Genomic DNA, 24,956 nt, shown 5'->3' on the forward strand with positions numbered 1-24,956 from the left:
TGAGTCAAGAGACAAAAGGGCCAAGAAAGGACCATGTAGCCAAAATGGCTAGATTCTAGAGGGAAGAGCAGCTGGGCTGTGGCGTTCAGGGTAGGGCACGGTGTGTGCTGGCTAGGAGGATGTGGGAGAACCTGGAAGCCACCATCAGCTAGGTGCCTCAATTAGCTGTTTCCACAGTGGATGTCAGTTAACAGAACTCACAATTGGTCAAAGCACAGAGGATGAGTATCAGTGGAGTGCTTTGTCACTAACAGGACATCTGTATCAAGTCCTCTCCCAGAGGCCCAGGGAGCATCACAGAAGAGGGCAAGGAAGAATTACAAAGGCCAGAGGTCAGGAAAGACAAGAGCAAAGAAGTGTCTTCTGGACATGACAGGACCTTGGCAATCATGAACTCACAGCAGCTGTGGTTGTCTGCACAAGACCTGCCCATGACCAAGCCAGTCAACATCCCAGCATAGAATAAGGATTTTATAAGCCCCTACTGCTACATGAGGATCTATGGATAGCTAATAACTTCTGGGTCGGCAGAGTCAGTTTTTTTTAAAGGTGTTATTTCTGATAGGTTGATTACACTCTAATGTAGTATACAGTACACAGCCATTGTAGTATAGTATATAGCCAGGAGTATATGGGCAGCATAAATTGGAGTTAATGGCTAACTAATAAAAGAAAGAGCATGAAGTTGTGGGGTAGGAAGGTAGAAATGGGCCTGGGAAGAGACAGAAGGAGGAGCGGGAAATGATCAAAATACAGTATGTGAAATTATCAAAGAATTAATAAAAAATTTTTAGATATCTGGAGTTGTACGTTAATTTATTACAATTGGAAAGAATGCAGGGCTGTTCCAAACCAGACTGGCGGTCACGCATAGCGATTCATTTTTTAATTTGTTTGAACAGATTTCCTCGGTCAACTGTTCTTGGTCACTACCTGGTTGTATAGGTCAGAGATTTGAGGCCAGGACTCAGCACCCAGAGACTACATGAGAGGTTCTGTCCATGTCACACAGCTTCTCCTCTACAAGGGGATATTGAAAGACTATTGCTTCAGACCTGAGGTGACAGCCACTCCTGACAAGCACTCAGTACTTGTTGACTAGCAGCTGGAAGCTGGGAGGCATAATATAAAATGTTAAAAACAGGGGCGGACAAGATGGCGGCGCCAGGAGAACACTGCTTCTGAGGAGCAGGACATTTCCCATACAGCAACCAAGAGGCTGAACTCTGGGCCCTAAAACAACAGCGATCGTGTTTCCCAGGTGAGAGGAAACCCCCACGACGAGGGAATCAGTCGGATCCACGCTCAGGCCACCCAGCCAGACCCGGAAGAGATCCCGGGTCGCGCAGGCACTAGGTCCCCAGACCAGAGCCACACTCCTGTGTGTCCCCATCACCTTCCCAGGCTGATCTGTGGACACAAAAACACCAGAGACTGGGAGTCCCAGTCGGGAGAAAACCCCACAGGGAAGGAAGGAAACGGGACTGGCCTCGGGTCACCCAGTCTTTCCCTGGAAAAGGACTCACAGACGAGCGGGTGTGCGCTGACGCCATCACTGAACTGGGCTCCAGCCACGAGCACAGAGACTTGGTAGGCGCCCAACTTTCCTCTTCTTCACAAACAGAACTGTGCGCCCCAGGGCATTGAGACTAGGAATCCTGTCAGGAGGAAACCCCACAGGTAGGAAGGAAATGGGGGCTGAATTAGGTCATCCAGTATATCCCTGGAATAGGTCCCACAGACCGGCGGGCGAGCATGCTGCCAGCCCAGAAACCTGCTGTGCACCAACTATTCGTCACAGACCGAACTGTGTACACCAGGGCACCAGACACTTGGAGTCCCTGTCTGGAGAAATCCCCACAGGGAACGAAGCAAATGGGGACGGGCTTAGACCACCCAATATATTCCTGGAAAAGGTCCCACAGACCGGCCCAACCCGGGGACCTGCTGTGTACCAGCTAGCCTGCTGCTACCAGGAGAGCGGTACTCACCTGCCACAGCGGTACTCACCTGCCACAGATTACTGTGGGTACTGGGGCACAGAGCTCCAACGTCAGACCTACAAGAGCCCAGAATCCCTGAGATCAACCCCCAGATACTGCTCCAAGGGGCAACCAGTTATCCCTAACAAAACTGACCAAGTCACAGGACACTCAGGCTACAGAAGCAGCTCACTAAATTCACAGCAAGAAATCCAGAAGCAGGACAGCTGTCTCCGGGACTTCTCTGGGTGAGAGGAGAGCCCTCTCAGCTAACAAGGACGACAGTTACCACTCAGGTCTGTACCCCTGAGGTGAGCTGTGGCAACTCCTGAAAAACACCGGCCATACAGTGGCCATACCCAAAAAGCTGAGGAGGCTTCCTTCAGGAAAAAACCATCTTTCTACCAAGGGAATTCTCTCCACTATAGGATTCTAGGAACCACCAGAAACTAACACCCAATACCTAAGATAGCCTAATGGGTAGAGGCCAGTGTAAAAGCTCAACCAACAAAAGACAGAGGAATATGGCATCACCAGAACCCTGTTATCCAGGGGCAAGTAGCCGTGGACACCCCAGCATAACTGAAATTCAGGAAGATGACCTAACATCTATGCTCATGAAGAGGATAATAGAAGAAACAAATAAAATTTATCTTCCTAGAGGAAGATAAATTCAAACAGATTATGGCCATCCGTAAAGAAATACAGGAAGTTGCAGCTAAACAGTTTGTGGCCTTTAGAGAGGAAATACTTAAATCACTAAAAGAAATAAAAGAAACAGAGGATTGTTCAAACAAACAGCTGAAGGAATTGAAGGAAAAACAGGAAAACACAGTCAGACAGGTGAAGGAAATCAACAAAATGGCTCAAGATCTGAAGATAGAATTGGAAAAATTAAAGAAAACACAAATGGAGGAAATTGTGGAGAGAAAGAACTTAGGGAAGAAAACAGGAACCACAGAGGTAAGCATAACCAATAGACTACAAGAGATGGAAGAAAGAATCTCAGGTGTGGAAGGTGCAATGGAAGAAATCGATGTATCTGTCAAAGAAAATGTTAAATCTAAAAAATTCCTGACAAAGACCATCCAAGAAATTCAAGACAACCTAAAAAGACAAAACCTAAGAATAATAGGAATAGAGGAAAAAGAAGATTCCCTCCTCCAAGGCCCAGAAAATATTTTCAACAAAACCATTGAAGAAAATTTCCCCAAATTAAAGGAGAGCCCAATAAGAATACAAGAGACCTACAGAACACCCAATAAATTAGACCAGAAAAGAAAATCCTCCCAACACATAATAATCAAAACAATAAGTATACAGAACAAAGAAAAAATACTAAAAGCTGAAAGGGAAAAAGGTCAAGTAACATATAATGGCAAACCCATCAGAATCACACCTGACTTCTCAACAGAGACTATGAAAGCCAGAAGGGCCTGGACAGATAACATGCAGGCCCTAAGAGAACACAGATGTCAGCCCAGGCTACTATACCCAGCAAAGCTCTCAGTCCTCAGAGACGGAGAAAACAAGATATTCAATGACAAAAACAAATTTCAACAATACCTACACACAAATCCAGCTTTACAGAAGACACTAGAAGGAAAAATACAACCCAAGAAAACTAGTTACTTTCAAGAAAACACAGGAAATAATTAACCTCACTACAATAAAATGAAAAGCAACCAAGCACACAAACTTATGACCACAGCTAACATAAAAATCAAAGGATCTAACAGCCACTGGTCATTAATCTCTCTCAACATCAATGGACTCAATTCTCCAATAAAAAGACACAGACTAAGAGAATGGATGCATAAACAAGACCCAACAATCTGTTACATTGAAACACACCTAAACACAAGAAACACACCTAAGTCAAGAAGATAGACATTACCTGAGGGTAAAGGACTGGAAGACGGCTTTCCAAGCAAATGGACACAAGAAGCAAGTAGGAGTAGCCATTCTAATATCTGATAAAATAGTCTTTAAACCAAAATTGATCAAAAGAGATAGGGAAGGACACTTCATACTCATCAAGGAAAAATTCCACCAGGAAGACATCACAATCCTGAACATCTATGCCCCAAATACAAGGGCACCCACATTTGTAAAAGAAACATTGATAAAACTTAAACCACCCATAGATCCCCACACATTAATAGTGGGAGACTTCAGCACCCCACTCTCAACAAAGGACAGGTCAACAAAACAGAAATTAAACAAAGAAATAATGTCTCTGACAGAGGTCATGAATCAAATGGACCTAGCAGACATTTACAGAACCTTACACCCAAACACAAAAGAATTTACCTTCTTCTCAGCACCTCATGGAACCTTCTCCAAAATAGACCATATGGTTGGTCACAAAGTGAGCTTCAACAGATACAAGAAGATTGAAATAATCCCTTGTATCCTATCTAATCACCATGGAATAAAGCTGGACCTCAACAACAACAGAAATAGCAAAAAGCCTACACATACATGGAAGCTGAACAACTTGCTACTAAATGACAGCTGGGTCAGGAAAGAAATAAAGAAGAAATAAACCCACACACTTATGGACACCTGATCTTTGACAAAGATGCCAAAACCATACAATGGAGAAAAGATAGCATCTTCAACAAATGGTGCTGGTCTAACTGGATATCTACATGTAGAAAAATGCAAATAGAACCATACTTATCACTCTGCACAAAACTAAAGTCCAAGTAGATCAAAGACCTCAAGATAAAACCAGATACTCTAAATCTGTTAGAAGAAAAAGTGGGGAACAGCCTAGAACTCATTGGCACAGGAGACAACTTCCTGAACAGAACACCGACAGCACAGGCTCTAAGAGCAACAATCAATAAATGGGACCTCATGAAACTGAAAAGCTTCTGTAAAGCAAAGGACACCATCATCAAAACAAAACGAATTCCTACAAATTGGGAAAGAATCTCCACCAACCCTTTATCTGACAGAGGGCTAATATCCAAAATATATAAAGAACTAATGAAGCTGAAAAGCAACAAACCAAGTAATCCAATTAAAAAATGGGGAACAGAGCTAAACAGAGAATTCTCTGTAGAGGAATATCAAATGGCAGAGAAACACTTAAAAAAATGTTCAACCTCATTAGCCATCAGGGAAATGCAAATCAAAACGACCCTGAGATTTCACCTTACACCCATCAGAATGGCCAAGTTCAAAAACAAAAGTGACAACACATACTGGAGAGGTTGTGGAGAAAGGGGAACCTTCCTCCACTGCTGGTGGGAATGTAAACTTGGACAACCACTCTGGAAATCAATCTGGAGCTTTCTCAGACAACTAGGAATAGTGTTTCCTCAAGATCCAGCCATACCACTCCTAGGCATACATCCAAAAGAGGCTCAAGTACACAGTAAGGACATTTGCTCAACCATGTTTGTAGCAGCTTTATTTGTTATATGGAAACAACACAGATGTCCCTCAACTTAAGAATGGATACAGAAATTGTGGTATATCTACACAATGGAATATTACTCAGCAATGAAAAATAATGAAATCATGAAATTTGCAGGTAAATGATGGGAACTGGAAAGGATCATCCTGAGTGAGCTGTCCCAGAATCAGAAAGACACACATGGTATATACTTACACATATAGGCATATAATATAGGATAAACCTACTAAAGTCTGTATATGTAAAGAAACTAATCAAGAGGGAGGACCCTGACTAAAATGCTCACACCCCATCCCGAAAGGCAAAGAGGATGGACATCAGAAGAAGAAGAAAACAGGAAACAAGTTAGGAACCTGCCACAGAGGGTCTCTGAAAGGCTCTGCCCTGCAGACTATCAAAGCAGATGCTGAGACTTATGGCCAACTGTTGGGCAGAGTGCATGGAATCTTATGAAAGAAGTGGGAAATAGTAAGATCTGGAGAGGACAGGAACTCCACAAGGAGAGCAACAGAATCAGAAAATTTGAACACAGGGGTCTTTTCAGAGACCCATACTCCAACCAAGTACCAGGCATGGAGTTAACCTAGAACCCCTGCACAGATGTAGCCCATGGCAGTTCAGTGTCCAAGTGGGTTCCATAGTAATGGGAATAGGGACTGCCTCTGACGTAATCTGATTGGCCTGCTCTTTGATCACCTCCCTGAGGGGGGAGGAGAGGAGCTTTACCAGGCCACAGAAGATGACAATGCAGCCACTCTTGATGAGATCTGATAGACTAAGATTAGAAGGAAGGAGAGAGGGACCTCCCCTATCAGGGGACTTGGGGAGGGGCATGCGTGAAGAAGGGGGAGGGAAGGTGAGTTTAGGAAGGGAGGAGGAGGGGGTTTATGGGGGGATACAAAGTGAATATAGTGTAATTAATAAAAGTTAAAAATGTTAAAAACAAAATTATATAAGTCAAGGCTCAGGGGATGGCTCAGTGGGTAGGAGAAGTTGATATGCAAGCATTAAGACTTGAATCTGAATCCCCAATACATGCTTTATATGTCTTCACGTACTTGTAATCCCAGCATTGCCAGGTGGAGGCAGGTAGATCCTGGGAGCTCACTGGCCAGCCAGTCGAGCCTAGGCCTCCTGGCAGGCTTCCAACTCAGCGGAAGACACTGGATCAGGCAATAAGGCAGAAAGTGACAGAGGATGCAGGTAACATCCTCCTCTGGCCTTCACATGTATGTGCACAGGCACACTGGCATACTCACATGCATGCTCCAAACATGCACAACGCATAAAAGGATAAGCCACTGAATGTCTGTATAGTTTTATAAAGCAGTTTCATAAATGTTGGCTGGGTGTAGTGGTGCAGGCCTGAAATCCCAGCACTCAGGAGGCAGAGGCAAGTGGCTCTCTGTGACTTTGAGGCCCACCTACTCTCCATAGTGACTTCTAGGACAACCAAAGCTACATAATAGAGACTCTGAGAAAAAGAGGCATGGTTATAGCGTGTCTTGGGTACTTGTTTAGAATTATCTTCATAAAATAAGTTTATAGGTTGGTGGAGGGGAAATGTAACAAGAATGGGAATCAAAAGGTATAACAGATATTAGTTACTTTCCCAGATTTAGCCTTGGCATTTCTTGTCTCATGGTATTCCCCATAATAACCCAAAACCCAAAAAGGAAACCACATATTATTTAATTTTTTTGCCATTCTTATATTACATACTTACTAAGAAAAAGAAAATCCAAAAGTGTATATAATATATATACACAATAGGGCAAAGTTGTTAGCACCAACCCTTTCATGCCACCACAGCGAAGCATGAACCCACAAGTCTTCCTAAGAGCAATCCCATCTGCAAACTCTGAGTAGCAAAGGAGCAGCTGAGTTCTCCATTTGTTTTCTACATCTCTTCAAGGTGACTTTGTAATCTTAAGTGTCTGGAAAAATCACCAGACAAAAGTGTTTTGTCATGTTAGTGCCTATAAATGCACAGCTACATGGGAATGCGGCCACGGTCATTTCTTCAGTTACTGCCTGCATCTTTGAGTTTCACAGGCTGCTCAATTTTGGCTCCTTCCCCAAGGGATAAAACTTGCCTTATTGTCTCTTATTGGTAAGAGCTCAACAGTTATGATTTTAGGTATTACTTTGCAGATTATTGATGTTATAGGTTGGTGTGATAGTTCAGTGGTGAAGGGAGCTTGCCATGAAAGCCTACTGACCTGAGTTTAATTCATGGGTCCCAATAAAACTAGGACAGAAATGACTTCACCAAATTGTTCTCTACACATACACACACACACACACACACAAACTCACATAAATAATAACAAATAATAAATGAAATTTGGTATCCCATTCTTCTTCAGTCACAGATGTGAACTGTATCTGCTGATCAGAAAGGATTCCATAGGAAATAGATGCATTGCCTTGATATATATATATATATATATATATATATATATATAATCACTTTCGTATTTTACTATTTTAGCGTTCTCTTTCTGCTCATTGTTTCAACTTATCATATCCTGCTGATTCTTTTATTAATCAGTGAAACCTATTTCTGACAAGGCTGGATTGTATTTATTAGAACGTATGGTTTGGTTTCTTCTCTTTTTTAGAATGTAGCTGTGGCCTGGAATTCACTATGTAAAGCAAGCTAGCCTCAGACTCAGAGATCTGCCTGCCACTGCCTCCCAAATGCTGGGATTAAAGGTATGCACCACCATGCCTGGCCCAGAATATTATGTTTCTAAACTTTCTACAACTCCAGTTTGACATGGTCTTCTAAAATAAAATATTTGACCTAACAAGATCACTCAGTGGGTAGAGGGCCTTGTATCCAGAACTGATGAGTTTGAATCCCAGTTCTCACAGGTGGCAGCAAAAAATAAAAATTAAAAAAAAAAAAAAAGAGCTATTCCTATGAATTGTCTTCTGACCTCTGGAAGCACAGCTGGAACTTTCAATATCCCAAAATCACAAAAAGTACACACACTCAAACACACACCTCTTTTAAATAAAAGTTTCAGAAAATAGAAAATCAACCATAGAAAATCCTATGGTTGTCATTTGTAATGTAAAATCACACACTCATCTCTTTTCTGTAACGTACAATGAAGGAAGCTGCTAAGACCCCTTGGAGGGTGGGGTGGGAGTGGAGCAGCTTTTCCTGAACCACGCATCCCCATATATGGAGAAGGAAACAGTACCCAACAACTTCTAAGGGGCGCCACATTTCTTAGAAGAGCGCAGGAAATTGTTTCAATTTAGTCCAGAATTACAGATTTATTCAGTGAAATGTAATGTAAGGTATATCACTGGGAAAGTCCGAGCAGGCTCGGAACAAGTCCATCCTCACAGGCGTCCATGGTCTTACAGGAACCGCTTGAGTGTGGCCGGCACCTCACAGGAGGAACTCCAGGAAGGGCGGTATATCCCACTTCAAACTTCTTTTCTGTCTAGGAATCTATTATATAATACATCTATTATGTGTGGCTAGCTTTCCACAGAGAGGCATCGATGAGAAGAGCCTAGACCTGCTTGCACGAAGTTGGGTTAAGATCTGTCTCATCTACAGGATGTAAAACTCTGAACCGAGTCCACGCTGCATAGCAAGCTTCCAAAGGCCCAACAGATCCATCAGCGGAGAGGCCTTGAGAAAATTGCTCTCATTCACCAAGTATTCTCAAGCTCCTGGCTTTTCTCTAGTAGATTTACTGTGTGTGTGTGTGTGTGCTTGTGCGAGCGCGCATGCTCGCTCGTGTATGTACATGCCTTCAAGCATGCATGAGGTCAGAACAATCCGTAGGAGTTGGTTCTCATCTCTTACCATGTGGGTTCTGATATCAAACTGAAGCCATCAGGCTTGCAGCAAGCTGCACACACACACACACACACACCCAGAGAGAGAGAGAGAGAGAGTTGCAAGCATATGCGTGCACACATAGACATAAATAAAAAAAATCTTAAAAAAATAAAACAAGATAGCTGCTAAGCCAAATTTTGCTTGAGACAGCTTATTCCATCAAAGGCTATAATAATCATCCTAGCGGAGAAAGGATAGAGCCTGTGAGGGTGAGTATCCAGGGAAAAGGTCACTGGGGTCTGAGTGAGTCCTGCTGGTAATTCATCATGGCAACACAGGTCCTGACTCTGAAAATCCTGCTGTACTGTATGCTGCCTTGGCAAGGGACGTTTTGTTTTATTGGGAATCCTTGGATGTTAGATAAACACTCTAGTGCAGAGCTAAATACCAAGCCTTCTTATTGCTTTTTGAGTTAGGCTCTTATGATTGCTCAGAATGGCCTTGAACTCACTCTGTAGCCAAGCCGGACCTTGAACTTGCCATACTTGGGCTCTGGCATCATGAGTGGCTGGGACTGCAAATCTGTACCCCTAGGCACTGTATGAAGAATTAAAATAATGATAACAAAAATAATAATAAAGAAAGAAAAAGAAATGCCCCTTGCTTGGTAGCACTAGGCAGGCAAACTGAAGGTGAGTAAATCAGTTTGTAAATCAGAGCTCTGGGGGCGGGAAGCTCCGGTAGCACCCTTCAGCCTCCTTTCGCTCTCCCAAAAGCCGGGCTGGAATGCCGCAGGGCCTGATTTTTCAGCCCAGGCCACCGGAGCAGCCAGTGCAGTCCAGAGCTGCACCACCTCCCGAAGTTCTTGTGAAAAAGTTAAAAGACTAGGCGCCGAGCACGTCCTCAAGTGACTGCTTGTCTACCTCGATCGCGGACACGCCGTGGAACGGCACAGCCACAGAAGCCCCGAGAAACCGAAAAGTGTGCCCAGGGGTCGGGAGGCGGGAACCTGATTTGAGGAGGAGGGTGCCAGAAGGGCAGCCAATCCCGAGCTCCCCGGGAGGAAGAGGCGGAGCCAGAGCCCGCGGGCCCCCGCACTGCTCACTCCCGCGCTGCGCTGGCTCCGCCGCCGACTCCCGGTCCCGCGCCGCCGCCTGCTGTGGACTTCCCCGGTGCAGACATGGCCTCGGGCGCCGCCTGCTCGGCGGTGAAGGTGAGATCACCCTACAAGCTGCAGAGGGGTCAGCCCTGCCGGGTTCCATTGGCGCCTCCGCTGGGGCCGCGCCTCCTGGGTGGATCCCCAGCCTGGTCGCCCCCCACTCGTGGCACAGCGGAGAGGGACAGGGGCGCGGCACCCGCCGCCAGCACACCCCCATTCCCCCAGCCTTTGAACTCATCGGCATACCGGGCCTGTACGGTGGTAACCGGTGCTCGGATGGGTTGGGGACTGGGGGTGAGGGGAGCTATGCGCAGCCTGCAAACGGGATGCCACCCTTTCTTAATGCCCGTAACTCCTCTCCGGAGATGCCCCGGCGGGAGCTGACGCGTGGCCCAGCTCCTGCGGCTGCTGCGCCGGTCCTTTTAGCCTTACGGGATTCGCGCTTCCGCTCCCTTGACTTGGCCCACGTGGGAGAGCTGTGCACTTGCTCTTTTGCACGCCTCTGGCTTCGTCTCCTCCTCCTCTCCCCCCCGCCCCGCTCCCCAACTTAGATTTCCTTTTGCTTTGTTTTACGCCGGTAGCGCAGAGCTGTGTGAGCTTTGAGACTTTTAACGGCGGCGTGCAGACCGCTCCCATCTGTTAGGGCCGCTCCCAGCCTGGAGGCCTCTGTCCTTAAACCGTTTTGCAGCCGTGAAAGTTAGAGCTATTTTCTTGGGCCTCGAGTCCCCGGTCCCCAGAGATCTCTACCCAAGGGATTCTTGTGCGCCCGGGAACCGCTGGCTAGAGGAGACCATGAGTTCTGAGTCTTCCCCTGGGTCTTTTAAACAAGTCCTGATTGATGAGTATGGAGTGGAAAAGTCTAAGTCCTTTCTAGGCTGTTTATTATTAGCCAAGAGCGCAATAAACTTGATTCACTTTAGGAATTTCTAGCTTGTGGTACAGGAAATGCACTGTGTTCTCCAGGCATTCTTTTTGATTCCCTTGAAAGAGGCCAATACCTGCAGTTAGCCTGCAGCCTGCCTGTTTTGTTTTGTTTTGTTTGTTTGTTTGTTTGTTTTTAACATTTTGAAAAGGATTATTTACATTTATAAAAAGCCTCCGTTCCAGTCAGCAGGAATGGGCCAGAAAAGGTCAACACGTATTTATAAAGTGGGAATTTTGCTACAGTGTAGGCTGGAAAGGCTAGAATCATAATGTCTGTATTGGGAATACTTGAGTTTTTAGGAGTGGAGATAATTCCAAACTATGTCCATCATTATCATTAGGCCACAGCGTCACACCTCTCCCTAAACTTCGTATAAAGTGGGGGACAGATTAATAAACTGTCCTTAGGGTATCTTGTCGTGTCGAACCCAAATACTTTCACTGAGGTAGAGGCCTATGATTAGAAGATAGATTCATCTCTGACCTACAGTGTGAGTAAAGCCAAAATGGCTGGTACTTCTCACTCACTCGGCCCAATTGGGATAATACTATCCATGCAAGGACCAGTATATTTCAACAGAAAGAATTCGCCTTGATCTGGTTAGCATTCTGCCTGGCACACAGTTTCCTTGTAAAATGAATGCGGTCCACTTAGGAGCAGGCGCAGCTATGTAAATATTGAATGATAATGTATTTTTTTTTTATCTTGGCAAGCTTTTGAAATAAAACTTAGAGCTATAAATGGTGGTAGGGATGCCTGCTGATTTCTGTCCTTGAGGCTGGAACAGGTGAGAGCATTGCTGGTAAGAACTGGTGCCAACACCATAGTCCACAAACTGTTCAGGCAGCATTCTAAATAGAAAATACAAAGGGCCCATAAACAGTGAAATAACGTATTGAAAAACGTATCTTAGGACTAGGGAATGAAGTAGCCCAGTCTTTGGAGTACTTGCTACCCAAATGTGAGAACATGAATTTGGACCCTCCACCCCCATGGGATTCGGGGTCGGGTAGCTGCTTGCAGAGGTAGCATCTACAGTCCTGACAGTACAGAGGCAGACACAGGTAGACTCTGAGCCTGAAAACTGGCCAGCCTGGCCAAATTGGTGAACTCCCTATTCAGTGAGAATGCCTTTCTCCTTTCTCATTGAAAGATAGGTTAAGATTACATGAGAGAGACAGCTGATGTCTGCCTATGGCTTCTTCATATGCACATCCATGATACGTGTATGTATACACTCACCAGACATGGACTGTATTTTATTATCTGTACATCATCTGGTAATAGGGGTGGCTTGTTTGAGACCACAAGACCATGCACACTCTTTCTTACAGAGGTAAAGCTGAGGCCCTGAAAGGTCAACTTCAGTGTCCTATATAACAAACAGGGTTTAGATAAAGACAGTTACACTTTAAACCCGGTGTTCCCAGCAAGTAGATGTGAGATAGTTTCTTAGACCTGAAACATGGCCTCTGTGTTGCTTTACTATGTGAGTGAAGGAGTCATCCTACCTTAGGAAACAGAGAGCTTGGGCTGCACATATGCACAGGCCATCACTGCAAAAACCACTGGGCATTCTCCAAGTATGGGTGAGGAGTCTCATTGGTGTCTGGCAGGTGGCATGTGGCCTGGCTCATTGCACCATTTCTTCTGTTACTGAGAAATGACAGTTCAGTTGGGTACTGTTGTGCACGGATTGCGATACCCCAAAAGACTGCCGTTGCAATGCACATGAGGATCTTTTTATTATAAATCATTACAAGCTGCAGTTTGGGGTCACGTCCCCCACCGCCGAAGCGGTGAGAGGAGAGAGCCCCGTGCTCTGGTTAGTTGGGTGATTTAAAGATTCTGGTCCCTCCCAGCATGCCCAAGGCAGGGGCGATTCCTGCCTGGCAAGCATCTGTTGGTCAAAATGCTGCATTTTGAATTGATTGGCTATAGGAAGGTCCCCAAACCATTAATGATCTGGTATCCCTCCCTAGGGGGATGGGCCAGTTTCCTAGCAACTGTATCTCTAGTGAGTGTGGAAAGAATGCAGTAAGGCGGGTTCTTCCCCTCAGGGCATTACTGGACCTCACCCAGCTAGTTCAGGCCTTAAACATTAATAATAACTGCTTATTCTTAATCTTTTGGTCTCTCAGTTTCTCAGTGGAAAAATTCCCACGTTGGTATCAAGGACCCAAAAATCGGAACTGAGAGCCCTGGCTTCTTGCTCCAGTGCTGGCTGCCTTCTGTCCGCAATGTGCTCTAATAGGCAGTGAGCCCTAGGGTCCTCCAATAGAAGACCAGTGCTAGTCACAGCTACTTTGAGATGTTGGATTTAAATTCAGTAAGCATGTTGCACATATCCAGCTTAGTTCTCGTTCCATTAATGCCAGCCAACCCTGATACCTTCCTTTGTAAAAAAATGGAAACATTACCAGGATTGTGAGTTTAAATTTGATGCCCTTGGTTTGAGAGATAATACAGATGACCATTCAGATGAAAAGCCTCCGGTTTTATATGGGCAGTGTAATGCTTGGTAACTCAATGAAACTTAGCTGTCTACTGGCAGAATCCCACCCAGAAGTACTGGAGACCTACCAGGCTCTGAGAATACATATTTGAGTAAAACAGTGACCCTTTTTCTTTACGTTCGTCTTTTACTGGGGCTGGAAGACTAAATAATATGTATGGACTAGTTAGTAATAGTCCTGGGAGCGGACAGAAAGGGCCATTAGGTGATGGTTTTAAAGCTGTGCTGCTAATGTCGCTGTTTGAGGAGATGGGGTGGCTGGAGGGGATTATGTCATGATCACGGAGCTTCCATGAGGGCAATAGCACCATTGTAACAGAGCCTCATGGTTCTGCCATAGACCTATGAACCAAAGAGCAGGCTCTCCCAGACACTGAGTTGGCCTTTATCTTGAACTTAAGGGCCTGCAAATTGCAAGAAATAAGTTTGTAAGTCTGATTTTATTGTAGGAACTTCATGGAAGACAAACTGATAGCTGAGATGATGATAAAGAACCTGAGATTTTAGTGGCCTGCTAGGACTGGGGAAGAAATAAGCATGACAGCCTTGAAATAGATACCTCTGCTTGTGATATGAGAAGTATCTGGGTGTAGGCCTTCAGGATGTAAACTATGAGAAAGAATTTATATTTGCACACACCTTTGAACCCAGTACCCTGGAGGCAAAGGCAGGCACAGGCATAGCCCTTCGTTTGAAGCTAGCCTGGTCTGTGTGGTGAGTTCCAGGTCAACTATGGCTACACAGTTAGACCCTATCTCAAAAAAATAATAAAAACAAGCCAACAAAAAAAAAAAGTTGGATTTGATTCTAAATGCTTTGGAAGCCATTTAAGGATTCTGAATAGAGAGGTAGTGTCTGATTTATATTTTTAAGTGATTGCTTGGCTGCTCTGTACAGAATTGCCTGTACTGGGCAAAGGAGAGCCTCTGGCCAGAAGCCATTGCACTTGTGCCAGTCTGCTCTGGCAGCCACAGAAGTAGTGAGGATCTGCAGGCAGAGTGGAGATAAGATGTGGGGAGTATAGCAAGAAGGAAAGGGTGGCCTCTGTGTCTGGCTTCCAACCCCAAAGGTGCTGAGGAATTACTTCCAAATAAAAGCCTGGAGGGTAAATACGGTATTTCTTCTGCTAGCATGTTTCTGCTTGGGGGGCCAAGGAAAGCATGAGGTACAGCAGTAGAGTTGCTGCAGAGTATGTCCAGGTTCCCACAGTGGGAGATAATAGAGACAGTGTAACAGTTCCTGCCCATGAAGCAGCTATGGATGGGAGGTAGCAGGAGGCAGGGGCCAGGGATTAATAGCTACTATTGTCCGGAGAGACTTCAGGGAAACATTGTCCAGCTTTAGCCATGGGCTGGTGGTATGCTTGACTCTACAGAAGGCCTACAGACTCTTTGGCATCCAGAGAGGGAGGGGATATTTGAAAAGCTGCTTCAGTGATCTGGATTGCCCCTGGCCAGTTTCTGGGAGATAAGGAAATAATGTTAACCACGTTTAGAGTGATAGAGGGTATGTGGACCTTCTGTAGGTCAGTAGTCGACCTCAAACACTGGTATGAAGGGAGACAGCAAATCAGAGTGTCCTGGTTAGGAAAATGCCTTTTAAAACTCTGGCCCCTGTCTTTTATCCCAGCACTTGGGAGACAGAGGCAGGTGGATCCCTGTGAGTTTGAGGCCAGCCTGGTCTATAAAATGAGCCCAGGACAGCCAGGGCTCTGTTACACAGAGAAACTATCTCAAAAGCAAACAAACAAACCCTCCTTTGGGCTGTGTTGAGCATGGTTGACTCCTATAAGATTCTTCTTTAAGATTGTCCTGAGCTTTGCAGCACACAGAACACATCCTAAAACTCCAACAAAGTGCAAACAGTATCTCCTCCCCACTGTGACAGCTGAATATGTTGCACACTCACATGTGCCCTGGGAAGCTATTTCATATTTAGTTAAAGACCCCTGGGCCATTGTCTGAGCGACCTCCTGGTGAGGAGAGGTAGGAACCCTGGGTTTTGTGTATCTAAAAGCAGGCAGAAAAAGGGCCAAAGATGCCTTGAGGGAGTTACTTTTTGTTCTTTGTGTTTTGCTAGGGGTGGTAGGGTAGGAACAGAAATTGATATGATTCAGCAGTTCATTTGATTTTCAAACTGGTTCTGCATGCTAATTAAAAATCTGACCCACATAGAAAAAAGATGAGAAAACAGATAACATAAATATTTGCTTGTGATGGTGCCTAGATCCTTAATGGTGATTATAAGTGTATTCTAATCGGTACCTCAGTGGTTTTCAAAGGATGCAATGAGTCTGCCTCATCTGGTACCCTGTTAGATAGCAAAATCCTGGGCTTCAGCTCGTTAAGTTTATAGAGTATGGCCCAGCGATATGGGTGCTAACTAGCTAAGGATTTAAGATGCCTGCAGACTTACACAGTGCTGACATAGGGGAGCTTTGGAAAGTATGGGCATGATTCGTTCTCACTGTGTTTGTACACAGTGGCTGCAAAAGCAATTCATGTTGATTGCCTTCAAACACCAATGTGTTCTCACAGTTTGTGGGCCCTTGAGTCCAAAATGAGCCTCTCATTTTGGGGCTTACTCCTCTTTTTTTATTTGTTAATTTATTTAATCACTTTACAACCTGATTGAAGCCTCCCTCCTCTTCCAGTCTCACCCTCACACCTGCTTCCCTTCTCCCTCCATCTACTCAGAGAAGGGGAGTGCCCCCCCCCATGTGTACCTACCTGCCCTGGTCACAGCAGGACTAAGCTCCATCTCTCCCACTGAGAAGAGCAAGGCAATCCAGCTAGGGGAAGGGGATCCAAAGGCAGGCAACAGAGACCCTGCTCTGTTAGGGGACCCACATAAAGAATAAACTGCAGATCTGTTACATATGTGCAGGGGACCTAGGTCCAGCCCATGCATGCTCTTTGGTTGGGGGTTCATTGTCTGTGGGTTCCTATGGGCCCAGGTTCGTTGACTTAGTAGGTCTTCCTATGGAGTCCTTTGTAGTTCTCCATTTTGCGGGGGCCTGGAGTTCAGCTTCCAGACAGAGAATAGGGGTTCTGAGAATGGGGGTTCCATTCCTCTCAGGGGCAGCTAGGGCGCCTTAGGGTGAGGCCCAACGCTACTCTGGGGTGTGGAGAAGATTTTCCACAGTGTTCCAGTTTAGCTCTTTTAGCATGAGATTGCCATTGCCATGGCAATGGAAGCTCGGGCAATCCAACCTCTATGACTTTGTAACACCAAAGTGTTACAGCTCCTCCTTACTCCGCTGTGCTAAGACATGGCAGAGGTGCGGTTGAAAGCCCAGGCCTGGTCAGCTTGCAGCTGAGACACAGGCTGGGTGAGGCTAAATGACGGATCTCAGAGGGTCTTGAAGTGAAAAAGCGTTTACCTTATTCATGTGAACTCAAAGGCAATATAAACCCTGGCCAAAGGGAGGGATTCTGAGGGTGAATGTGCTTGATTCGTTGGAGTCAGGGGTCAGGGATACTTCATGATCCTATCACAAGGAAAATACAGCATTGCCATTGTGGCAGGAATCTCCAAGAACAATGGAAGGTCACTGCTGGATTAAACTCTTTAGCAGGGTGGGGCTATTCTAGGGATTCCTAGATGCTTGCTAGAGCAGTTTTCTTATTGGGATGGGTCTGGCCTCTAATCTTCCAGTACCTCCTTATAAGACCTGGGATCATCCAGATCAGGGGAGACTTTTAAAACCCGCTGAGAAAAGGGAGTCTATCATCATAGACCGAGGGCAAATAAGTGGCTGTCCGGAGGCTGCGGACTTAAACCGTATCCAGGAGAGCCCCATACCTTGACTCCTCTGGCTCCCTTCATCCTTCCCCAGCTCTTCCAAAAGACTCAACTTCCGCCTGATGTTTGGCTGTGGGTCTCCCATCTGTTTCCATCAGCTGATAGATGAAGCCTCTCAGAAGATAGTTACGCTAGGCCTGTTGTCTGCAAGCACAGCAGAGTATCATTAATAGTATCAGGGATTAGCTATCTCCCGTGGGTTGGGTCTCAAGTTGGGCCAGCCATTGGTTGGGTATTCCTTCAATCTTTGCTCTATCTTTTTCCTTATACTTCTTTTCTTTTTTCTTTCTTTCTTGGCTTTTCAAGACAGGGTTTCTCTGTATCTATCCTTGGCTATCCTGGAACTCATCCTGTAGACCAAGCTGGCCTTGAACTCAGAGATTCACGTGTCTCTGGCTTCCCTACACTTCTTGTAAGGAGAACAAGTGTTGGGTCGGAGATTTTTATGGGTGAGCTGATGTCTTCCTCCCTCCACCGGAAGCCCCAACTCTGGATACCCAAGGTGGCAACTTCAGGCTCTATATCCCCCGCTTCTAGGAATCTCCCCTGTCCTAGAGACGCCTCCCCAACAATATCCATTCTCTCCACACCTGGTTGCCACCCCTGCTCCTCTTCCCACCCGCTCTCCCAACCAGGTATGTCCCTCCGTGTACACCAGATGCCTGTTACTCCTGAGTGAGATTCTTTCTGGGTCTGTGGTACCTCACTCAGTGTATTTTCTAATTCCATCCATTTGCCTGCAAATTGCATGATGTCTCTGTTTTTAACAGCTGAGTAGTCTTCCATTGTGTAAATTTACCACAATTTCTGTATCCGTTCTTTGGTTGAGGGACATCTAGGTTGTTGCCAGTTAATGGCTATTACGAATAAAGCTGCTGTGAACATAGAGTAAATGTCCTTGTGGTATGGTAGAACATCTTTTGGGTTTATACCCCGATGTCTGAGAAACTGCCAGATTAATTTTCAAAGTGGTTGTACACGTTTGCACTTGAGCCGGTTCCTCTTGCAGGTAGGAAGCATTATTTGACTTGATTCTACAGCTTCTAGAGACACCAGTACTTGTGTCCCAGCCTTACCTACCACATCCTCCATCACCACGTGGCCTTCTCCCTCTTAACTTCCTGTTACCAGCACTCTCTGGATTCCATTTAGGGCCCATCCAGATAGTTCAGGATAGTCTTCTGTCTTAATTTATTTACATGGAAAAGCATATATAGGTTCTGGGGTCTAGGCTGTAATCATCTCTTAGGGGGAGCCTTTTGTAGTTTGGATTCTAAATATTCTGTAAGAGCCCAAGAGCTGAAGGCATTACAACCTGCTGTGTTGTTGGGAGCTTAGAAGGAAGCTGAGTCATTTGAGACGTACTGGTAGCGGGTGTTGGAACTGCAGGCCTTCCCATTTTACAGCAGTGATTTGAGCAGCTTTCCTCTGGGTGAGCCTCTGCACCCAGTCACAGGCTCAGCCTTGAGGTGACCACAGATGAAAACTCTGAGTCAGAGTAAACTGTCCTTCTTATTTTTCCTCACAGATGTTGTTCTGCCCCAGTGACAGAAAGTCAGCTGACTAGCACGGGGGACATTATACAGCCTGCCGTTCTCGTCTAGCTCGCTTTGTAAGAAATCTGTGTTTGAAGCAGAGCCACACACTAGAACCAACCAACAAGCTTTGAATAAAGTGTGTGCCTTGCCCATTAATCAGATCTCCTGCAGCTCTGGGCCTGACTTTGGCGTAGAGTGGATGCTGATACCCATCAGCTGAGTAGGAAGGAGCCTAGGCCACATCCTGCCCTCGTTCCATAAGCAGGGGAGGCTTGGAATGAATATGGTGAGTTTTGACGAAAATGCTCCTCAGAAACCGCTAGTCGATTTCAGGTGGGAGCCGTACCGGCTTTGGGGTGTCTAAAGGTCTGTGACGTGAGCCACGGCTGCTGTGGTCTGCCAGGCTTCTGGGACTTCTGTGCCTATGTTGGTTTGCTAGTATGGCCTTAACAGAGCTCTGCAGGCCGGAGAGCCTGAGCAGCAAACACCGCCTCCCAGTGCTGGAGCCTTGTAATAATCTGCCAACAGGGTTGCTTTCTTCTGTGGTCACCCTCCTGGGCTTTTAGGTTTTGGATGACCACGTTTGGGGTTTTTTTTTTTTTTAAATCTCTCAAATGGAATAGGAGATATTTGAGCCAAGATGAGTTGCCCCGAAGAAAATGTTTCAGTGTATAAACAGTTTCATGAAGTTTCTTTTGTTGCAGAATAAAATGAAGTCATAAGTCAAATAGGTTGGTGGGAACTGAGATTAGACCGTTTACGGCAGAGCAGGACGCCTTTCGGATTTCATCTGATGACATTCTTAGCGTCAAGCTGCTAGAGCTTGGTGGACTGCTAAATCAATAGATTCCATGTGTCCGCTGCCGGTAGCTCTTTGGTGGGTGAGACGTGGGCAGGCAGGAGAACCAAAGGTGTGGCCTAGGGTTTGACTCTGGAGCTGCAGCATCTCATCTCCTTACAGTCCAGAAGTCCTAATGAGTCCATCAGCCTTGTAGAATCTTTAAGCTGGGAGCGGCCTCTGTTTTCTGAGAACTTCAGTTCTCAGGCTTCTGTGGTCTTCCTTCTGGGTGTAGCTGTCTGTTGCAATTTCTTTTCCTAAGCCCATCAGTATTTTTTTTTAGGTTTGACCCTGTCACTAAAGTACTGAGCATCATAACGTGTGTATAAATTTGGACCCAGGCACACTTCAGCCCATAGGCATTCCCTGTAGAGGAAGCTGACTTAGGGGTTGTCAGAAATAGAGCCAGTTGTGATACAACCCCTTTGATTCGTATTGCAGGTTTTGTACAGACCTCCCAAGCTCAGGTACTTGGCCTCTTTGTCCCCGTAAACCTGGACTTCCTGGTATCAGTGGGATCCTACAAGACCACACACACATAGCACCTCGGTATTTGTTGGTGGTAACTGGAGCTGAAGGACTGGAAACCCAGATGAGGGACTGTAGCAGATCCCGCCCTAGCTGTCTTTCCTCATCTTGAGCTTGACATACCCAAAAGCTGCCCATCTTCCTGGCATTAGTTCATGTCTTTGGTGTGTTGAGAGTACACTGGGGAGGCAGGCCATCCGGGGTGCAGCAGGATGGTCCCTGAGACCAAGTGGGGTAGGTGAAGTCCTGGTTTTGAGGTAACAGTGAAAGCGCACAGGATGGCACAGGTAACAGCTCCTGTTTCCGGGAAAATAGCCACAAGGTGCGGTGAAGCAGGCACCTTCAGCCTTGCTGGAAGCAGGCGTTCTTTTCGAGGTGAGCGGTGGAAAACTGGGGAGAATGATGAGCAATTAAAGGTGTCCCTTGTTTCAGAACCTTGTTTAGTATAGGAAGACTTCCTGGAAGTACAGTGTGACCCATCCGTTCTATCTGAGCCCTCGAGTCCATTTTGGCATTCTAGAGTCACCTGAACTTGGGATCTGGTAAGGTGCTTGCTGCCTCCTCAGTGTGGACAATGGATCTATCAGCAGTGTCCTTAGGTCATTGGTTCTCACCTGCGGGTCCCCCGCCTTTGGGGGTTGCCTATCAATTTTTTTTACCTTATGATTCATAAAAGTAGCAAAACTATAGTTACGAACAAAGTAACAAAGTTAGTTTTATGGTTGGGGGTCAGCACAACATGAGGAACTGCAGAACCACTGCCTCAGATGCTCGCGTAGCTACCCAGAGGCTCTGCGTACTGTGTTGTGTAGTGTGCTCTGTGATCTTGGGCAAAAGCTCGTCCTGAGCTAGGGTGAGTTTCTTTAGATCGTAGAGACAGTGACTGGACTCCTGGAAGACCCCAAGAGGATGCTGGGAGTTAGAACATGGTGCTGAAGCCAGGAAACAGGAGTTCTTCTCATTCTTTGTTTTTAAGTGGAAGTAGTCTCTCAGGACCTGTCTAAGAGGGTGGCTGTGAAAATCAGATAGGGTGAGGCCAGTGAAGTGCTCAGCCCTTGCTAAACCGTGCTTGGAAGCTTCATCCAGCTGTACTTTGCCTGAACGACCAGCAGGGGGTGATATTGGACACATTGGCTCTGCAGGCAGCTGAGTTCCATTCGGCAGAGCAGTGTTCAGTGTCTGCTCTGGTTTCCTGTGCGATCCAGTTGGATGACTGGGCGGGCTTCATAGACCGCTGTGGCCCTCCAGGTCAGCTTGCCCAAGTACTGCCCACTCCTTTCTGAGGGCTGAGTTGCCAGCTACCCAATGCGGTGCCGTCATGTACCTGGGAGGGTTTGGACTGAAGCTCAAGCTGGGAAATAAAGGACTGTGAGTTTCCGGAGCTTCTTCTGTTCCAGTTGCTGCTCTCATCCTGGCCCAGCTTGTCTGCACTCTGAGAGTGATTCCAAAACACAATGAGATCTATTTTGTATTCAAGCCCGAAAGTTCAGTGTTGACTCGAATTCTGAGATGCTGTGGTCCAGGGAGCATCGTGAAATGATTGGGCAAAGAGGTCATAAATAAAAAGTTTCACGTTTTTTATTTGATTTTAGCTTTTTCATGTTGTGTACCTCAGGCTGGCCACAAACTCCCTGTATATTGGAAGACAACATTGAACTTCTGATTCTCCTGCGCCAAGCCTTATAGCTAAATCTCTCAAGAGTCAATGATGGTCATTTCATATACTGCTTTTTCTGATGCCCAGTGGGAGGACGTGGGCGAGACAGTCTGTTAGCCCAGATTTGTGAAAGATGGAGAAGCCACACCAGCAGAAGTGCTAGGATTTTGTAAAAATATATTAAGAATGACTTAATATATTTGTTGAACTTAAGTGTATTAAAGAAATAACTGTTGTTGATTAGAAAACGCCAATATATTGGTTGGTCTTTGCCAGTTCGTTGTTGTAGAATACAAAATTTGCTGTAATTTCAATAATGTACCACAAGGTGGCACCAACGTCAACTATTTTAGCCACCAGGAAACGTAAATCCGCCATTCTACATGCAGCAAAATCTCACAAATTCTTTATTTGTAATTTTACTCTCTAGAGTCAGAAACTTCTGTTCTACTTTGTAGGAATTTTATTCAGTGACAATACATTCGCACCTTTTCATTGTAAAAAGTGCTGGGGTCATTTTCCATGTGGTTTCTCCTAAGGCCTCATGCTGTAGCCCCATTGACCTATTTAAGTCCTGTTTTCCTTTAAGGGAGTCAACACAGGAAAAAGTTCATAATGATGTTCCTTATTTTTGATAGTAAGACTTTAATATTTGACTTTGTAATTGCTCTTGTTTCTTAGACTAGGGTTAGATCAACCCAATTTTTAAAACAGGTTTATTTGTTTTTGTTTTATGTGCATTGGTGTTTTGTCTGCATGTGTGTGTACATTGCCCTCAGAGGCCAAAAGTAGGTGTCCTGGAACTGGGGCTACAGATGGTTGTGAGCCACTGTGTGGGTGCTGGGTTTGCTCTTCACTTTTTCCAAGAGCACAGATTTCTAGAAAGTCTCAGGAAGCTGAAATAAAATGCTTGAACTTAAAAATTAAAGCTACTTCAAATACTGGCTTATTTTTATAAACATTGGAATTAATGCAGTGTATTAAATGCTGTCTCCTGTATGTGTGTGCATATGAATAGTGTTTTGACTAAGTATGTAAATTAGTGTGGATTTACTTGTCATCTTTTACCTGCATTCCCCTCCAGCTCTGTGATTATAGCGGCAGAAAAAGAAAGTTTCTTATTTTATAACCTGTGTAGTAAGAAAAAACCATTATTAAAAAGAAAAACATACCTAAGTTTTTAATATCAAGCTTTCTTTATTCTGTAGTAAAAGTGGTAGGGAAACAACCTTGGTCAGGAAGGTCTTCCTACAGCTTCTGGGCTCAGTTTCTAAGCTAAAGTTGGGAATACATGTGACGCAAAACAGCGGGTCTATGTTTGGCCGTTTCAAGAATATAGAAGAAGGTTGTGTTGTTTTGTTTAGGTTTTTTGTTTTGATTTGATTTGATTCTTTCTTTTTAATGAAAGACCTTGAAATGAATAAGTCTATTTGCTTAAAATGAAGCATGACCAGATATGACAATCTTCTTTCTTCTCTTCTCTCCCTTAGATTGGAATCATTGGTGGAACAGGCTTGGATGATCCAGAAATTTTAGAAGGAAGAACTGAAAAATATGTGGATACTCCATTTGGCAAGGTTAATGTCCGGCTGACACGGTGTTGGCTTTGGCATTGCTTTTTATGGGCTTCGTTTCTTTTCTTTAATCAAGAGCAACGTTGGTTTTGCGTGGACAGTTGAGAGATGTCTGCTCAGGCAGAGCCAGTAGCCCTGCCTCTGGGTTTCATCAGTTCAGGTGTCCATGAGGCCACAGGAGAGTACTGTTTCGATACGGCTTTTGAACACACAAGTGGCTTCTCGGATTACATTTCTAGAAGCCAGGTTGCTCATTTTCAATTCAAATCTTTCTAATTTAGAGACCAGGTCACACCACAGTAATTTAACAGATGGGCTGGTGACTGATGGATGGTGAATCAATCTGAAGAGACGTTTTCTGCCCCAGAGCCGTGGGATGGGAACAGAGTTGGTAGGATTTGTAGGGAAGGCTCCTTAGGCTGGTTGAGTAGGGTGTCTCCTAATTCCAAATTGCTTCCAAACACTGGCATTCCTCTGACCCTCTTGAGAAGAGCTTGCGCCCTGGTCACACCCTCCTTTTCAGCCTGGTTCTTAGCGTGACACGGGCATCTTGCTGGTAGCCTCACGGGCTTTCTTGCTCATCTCGGTTCTTGGGTTTTTTTTTCCCTGTGTCACTTCAAGTCATCCCTTGGCTGCCTGAAGCCCAGTCACCACAAGCAGGCTATTGAATCACTGAGCTCTTGGTGCCACCGGTCAGCCTTTGACTTTCATGCCAGTCTGCTGCGAGTCTTCTGGGGCACTTGCTACAAAGCCCCTGCAAGCCTCAGAGCCTGCTGAGTCTGTGCCCTCCCAGAGCTCAATCAATACTGGTGGATGATAATGTTGCGCAGTAAAAACCTAAACTCATTTCCCTCAGCTGTACCTCCAAACTGTATTTCCACCGAGCTGTTGTGGTTTAAAGAGTCACATTTTTAAGAACTGTTTATGCATGTTTTGAAATTACTAAGCTGCAGCTGTTTATTTTTTATTGCATGCAGCCCTCTGACGCCTTAATTTTGGGGAAGATAAAAAACGTCGATTGTGTACTCCTTGCAAGGTAAAGTATTTTAATTTGGCCCTTTTTTTTTGGTTTTAAATATTACTACTTCGGGAAATATGAATGTTGTGGATATGAATTATATGTTTGTAGAGCCAGAACACATCATTTGCCTTTACTTAACCCAAGAGGTTCTGAGATAAAGCTCAGATTACAAGT

The 24,956-nt window shown here is 45.3% G+C and overlaps 1 protein-coding gene across 3 annotated transcripts in view; it reads left to right on the forward strand.

Annotated features, from left to right (window-relative positions):
- Mtap (methylthioadenosine phosphorylase) overlaps window positions 1-24,956 on the forward strand; it is a 75,372-nt gene that overhangs the window by 19,558 nt on the left and 30,858 nt on the right. Inside the window, exons 1-3 of one of the 3 annotated variants that reach the window (XM_021647022.2) lie at window positions 10,275-10,436; window positions 23,678-23,764; window positions 24,739-24,797. In XM_021647022.2, the coding sequence (XP_021502697.1) occupies window positions 10,404-10,436; window positions 23,678-23,764; window positions 24,739-24,797 (179 nt within the window). In that variant the 5' untranslated portion in view covers window positions 10,275-10,403. Of the gene's footprint in view, window positions 1-902; window positions 7,781-10,274; window positions 10,437-23,677; window positions 23,765-24,738; window positions 24,798-24,956 lie in introns of those variants that run through there. The other 2 variants (XM_060365836.1, XM_060365837.1) reach the window with 2 other exon arrangements.

This window comes from Meriones unguiculatus, chromosome 12 (genome assembly GCF_030254825.1).
Source record: "Meriones unguiculatus strain TT.TT164.6M chromosome 12, Bangor_MerUng_6.1, whole genome shotgun sequence".
Lineage (NCBI taxonomy): Eukaryota > Metazoa > Chordata > Mammalia > Rodentia > Muridae > Meriones > Meriones unguiculatus.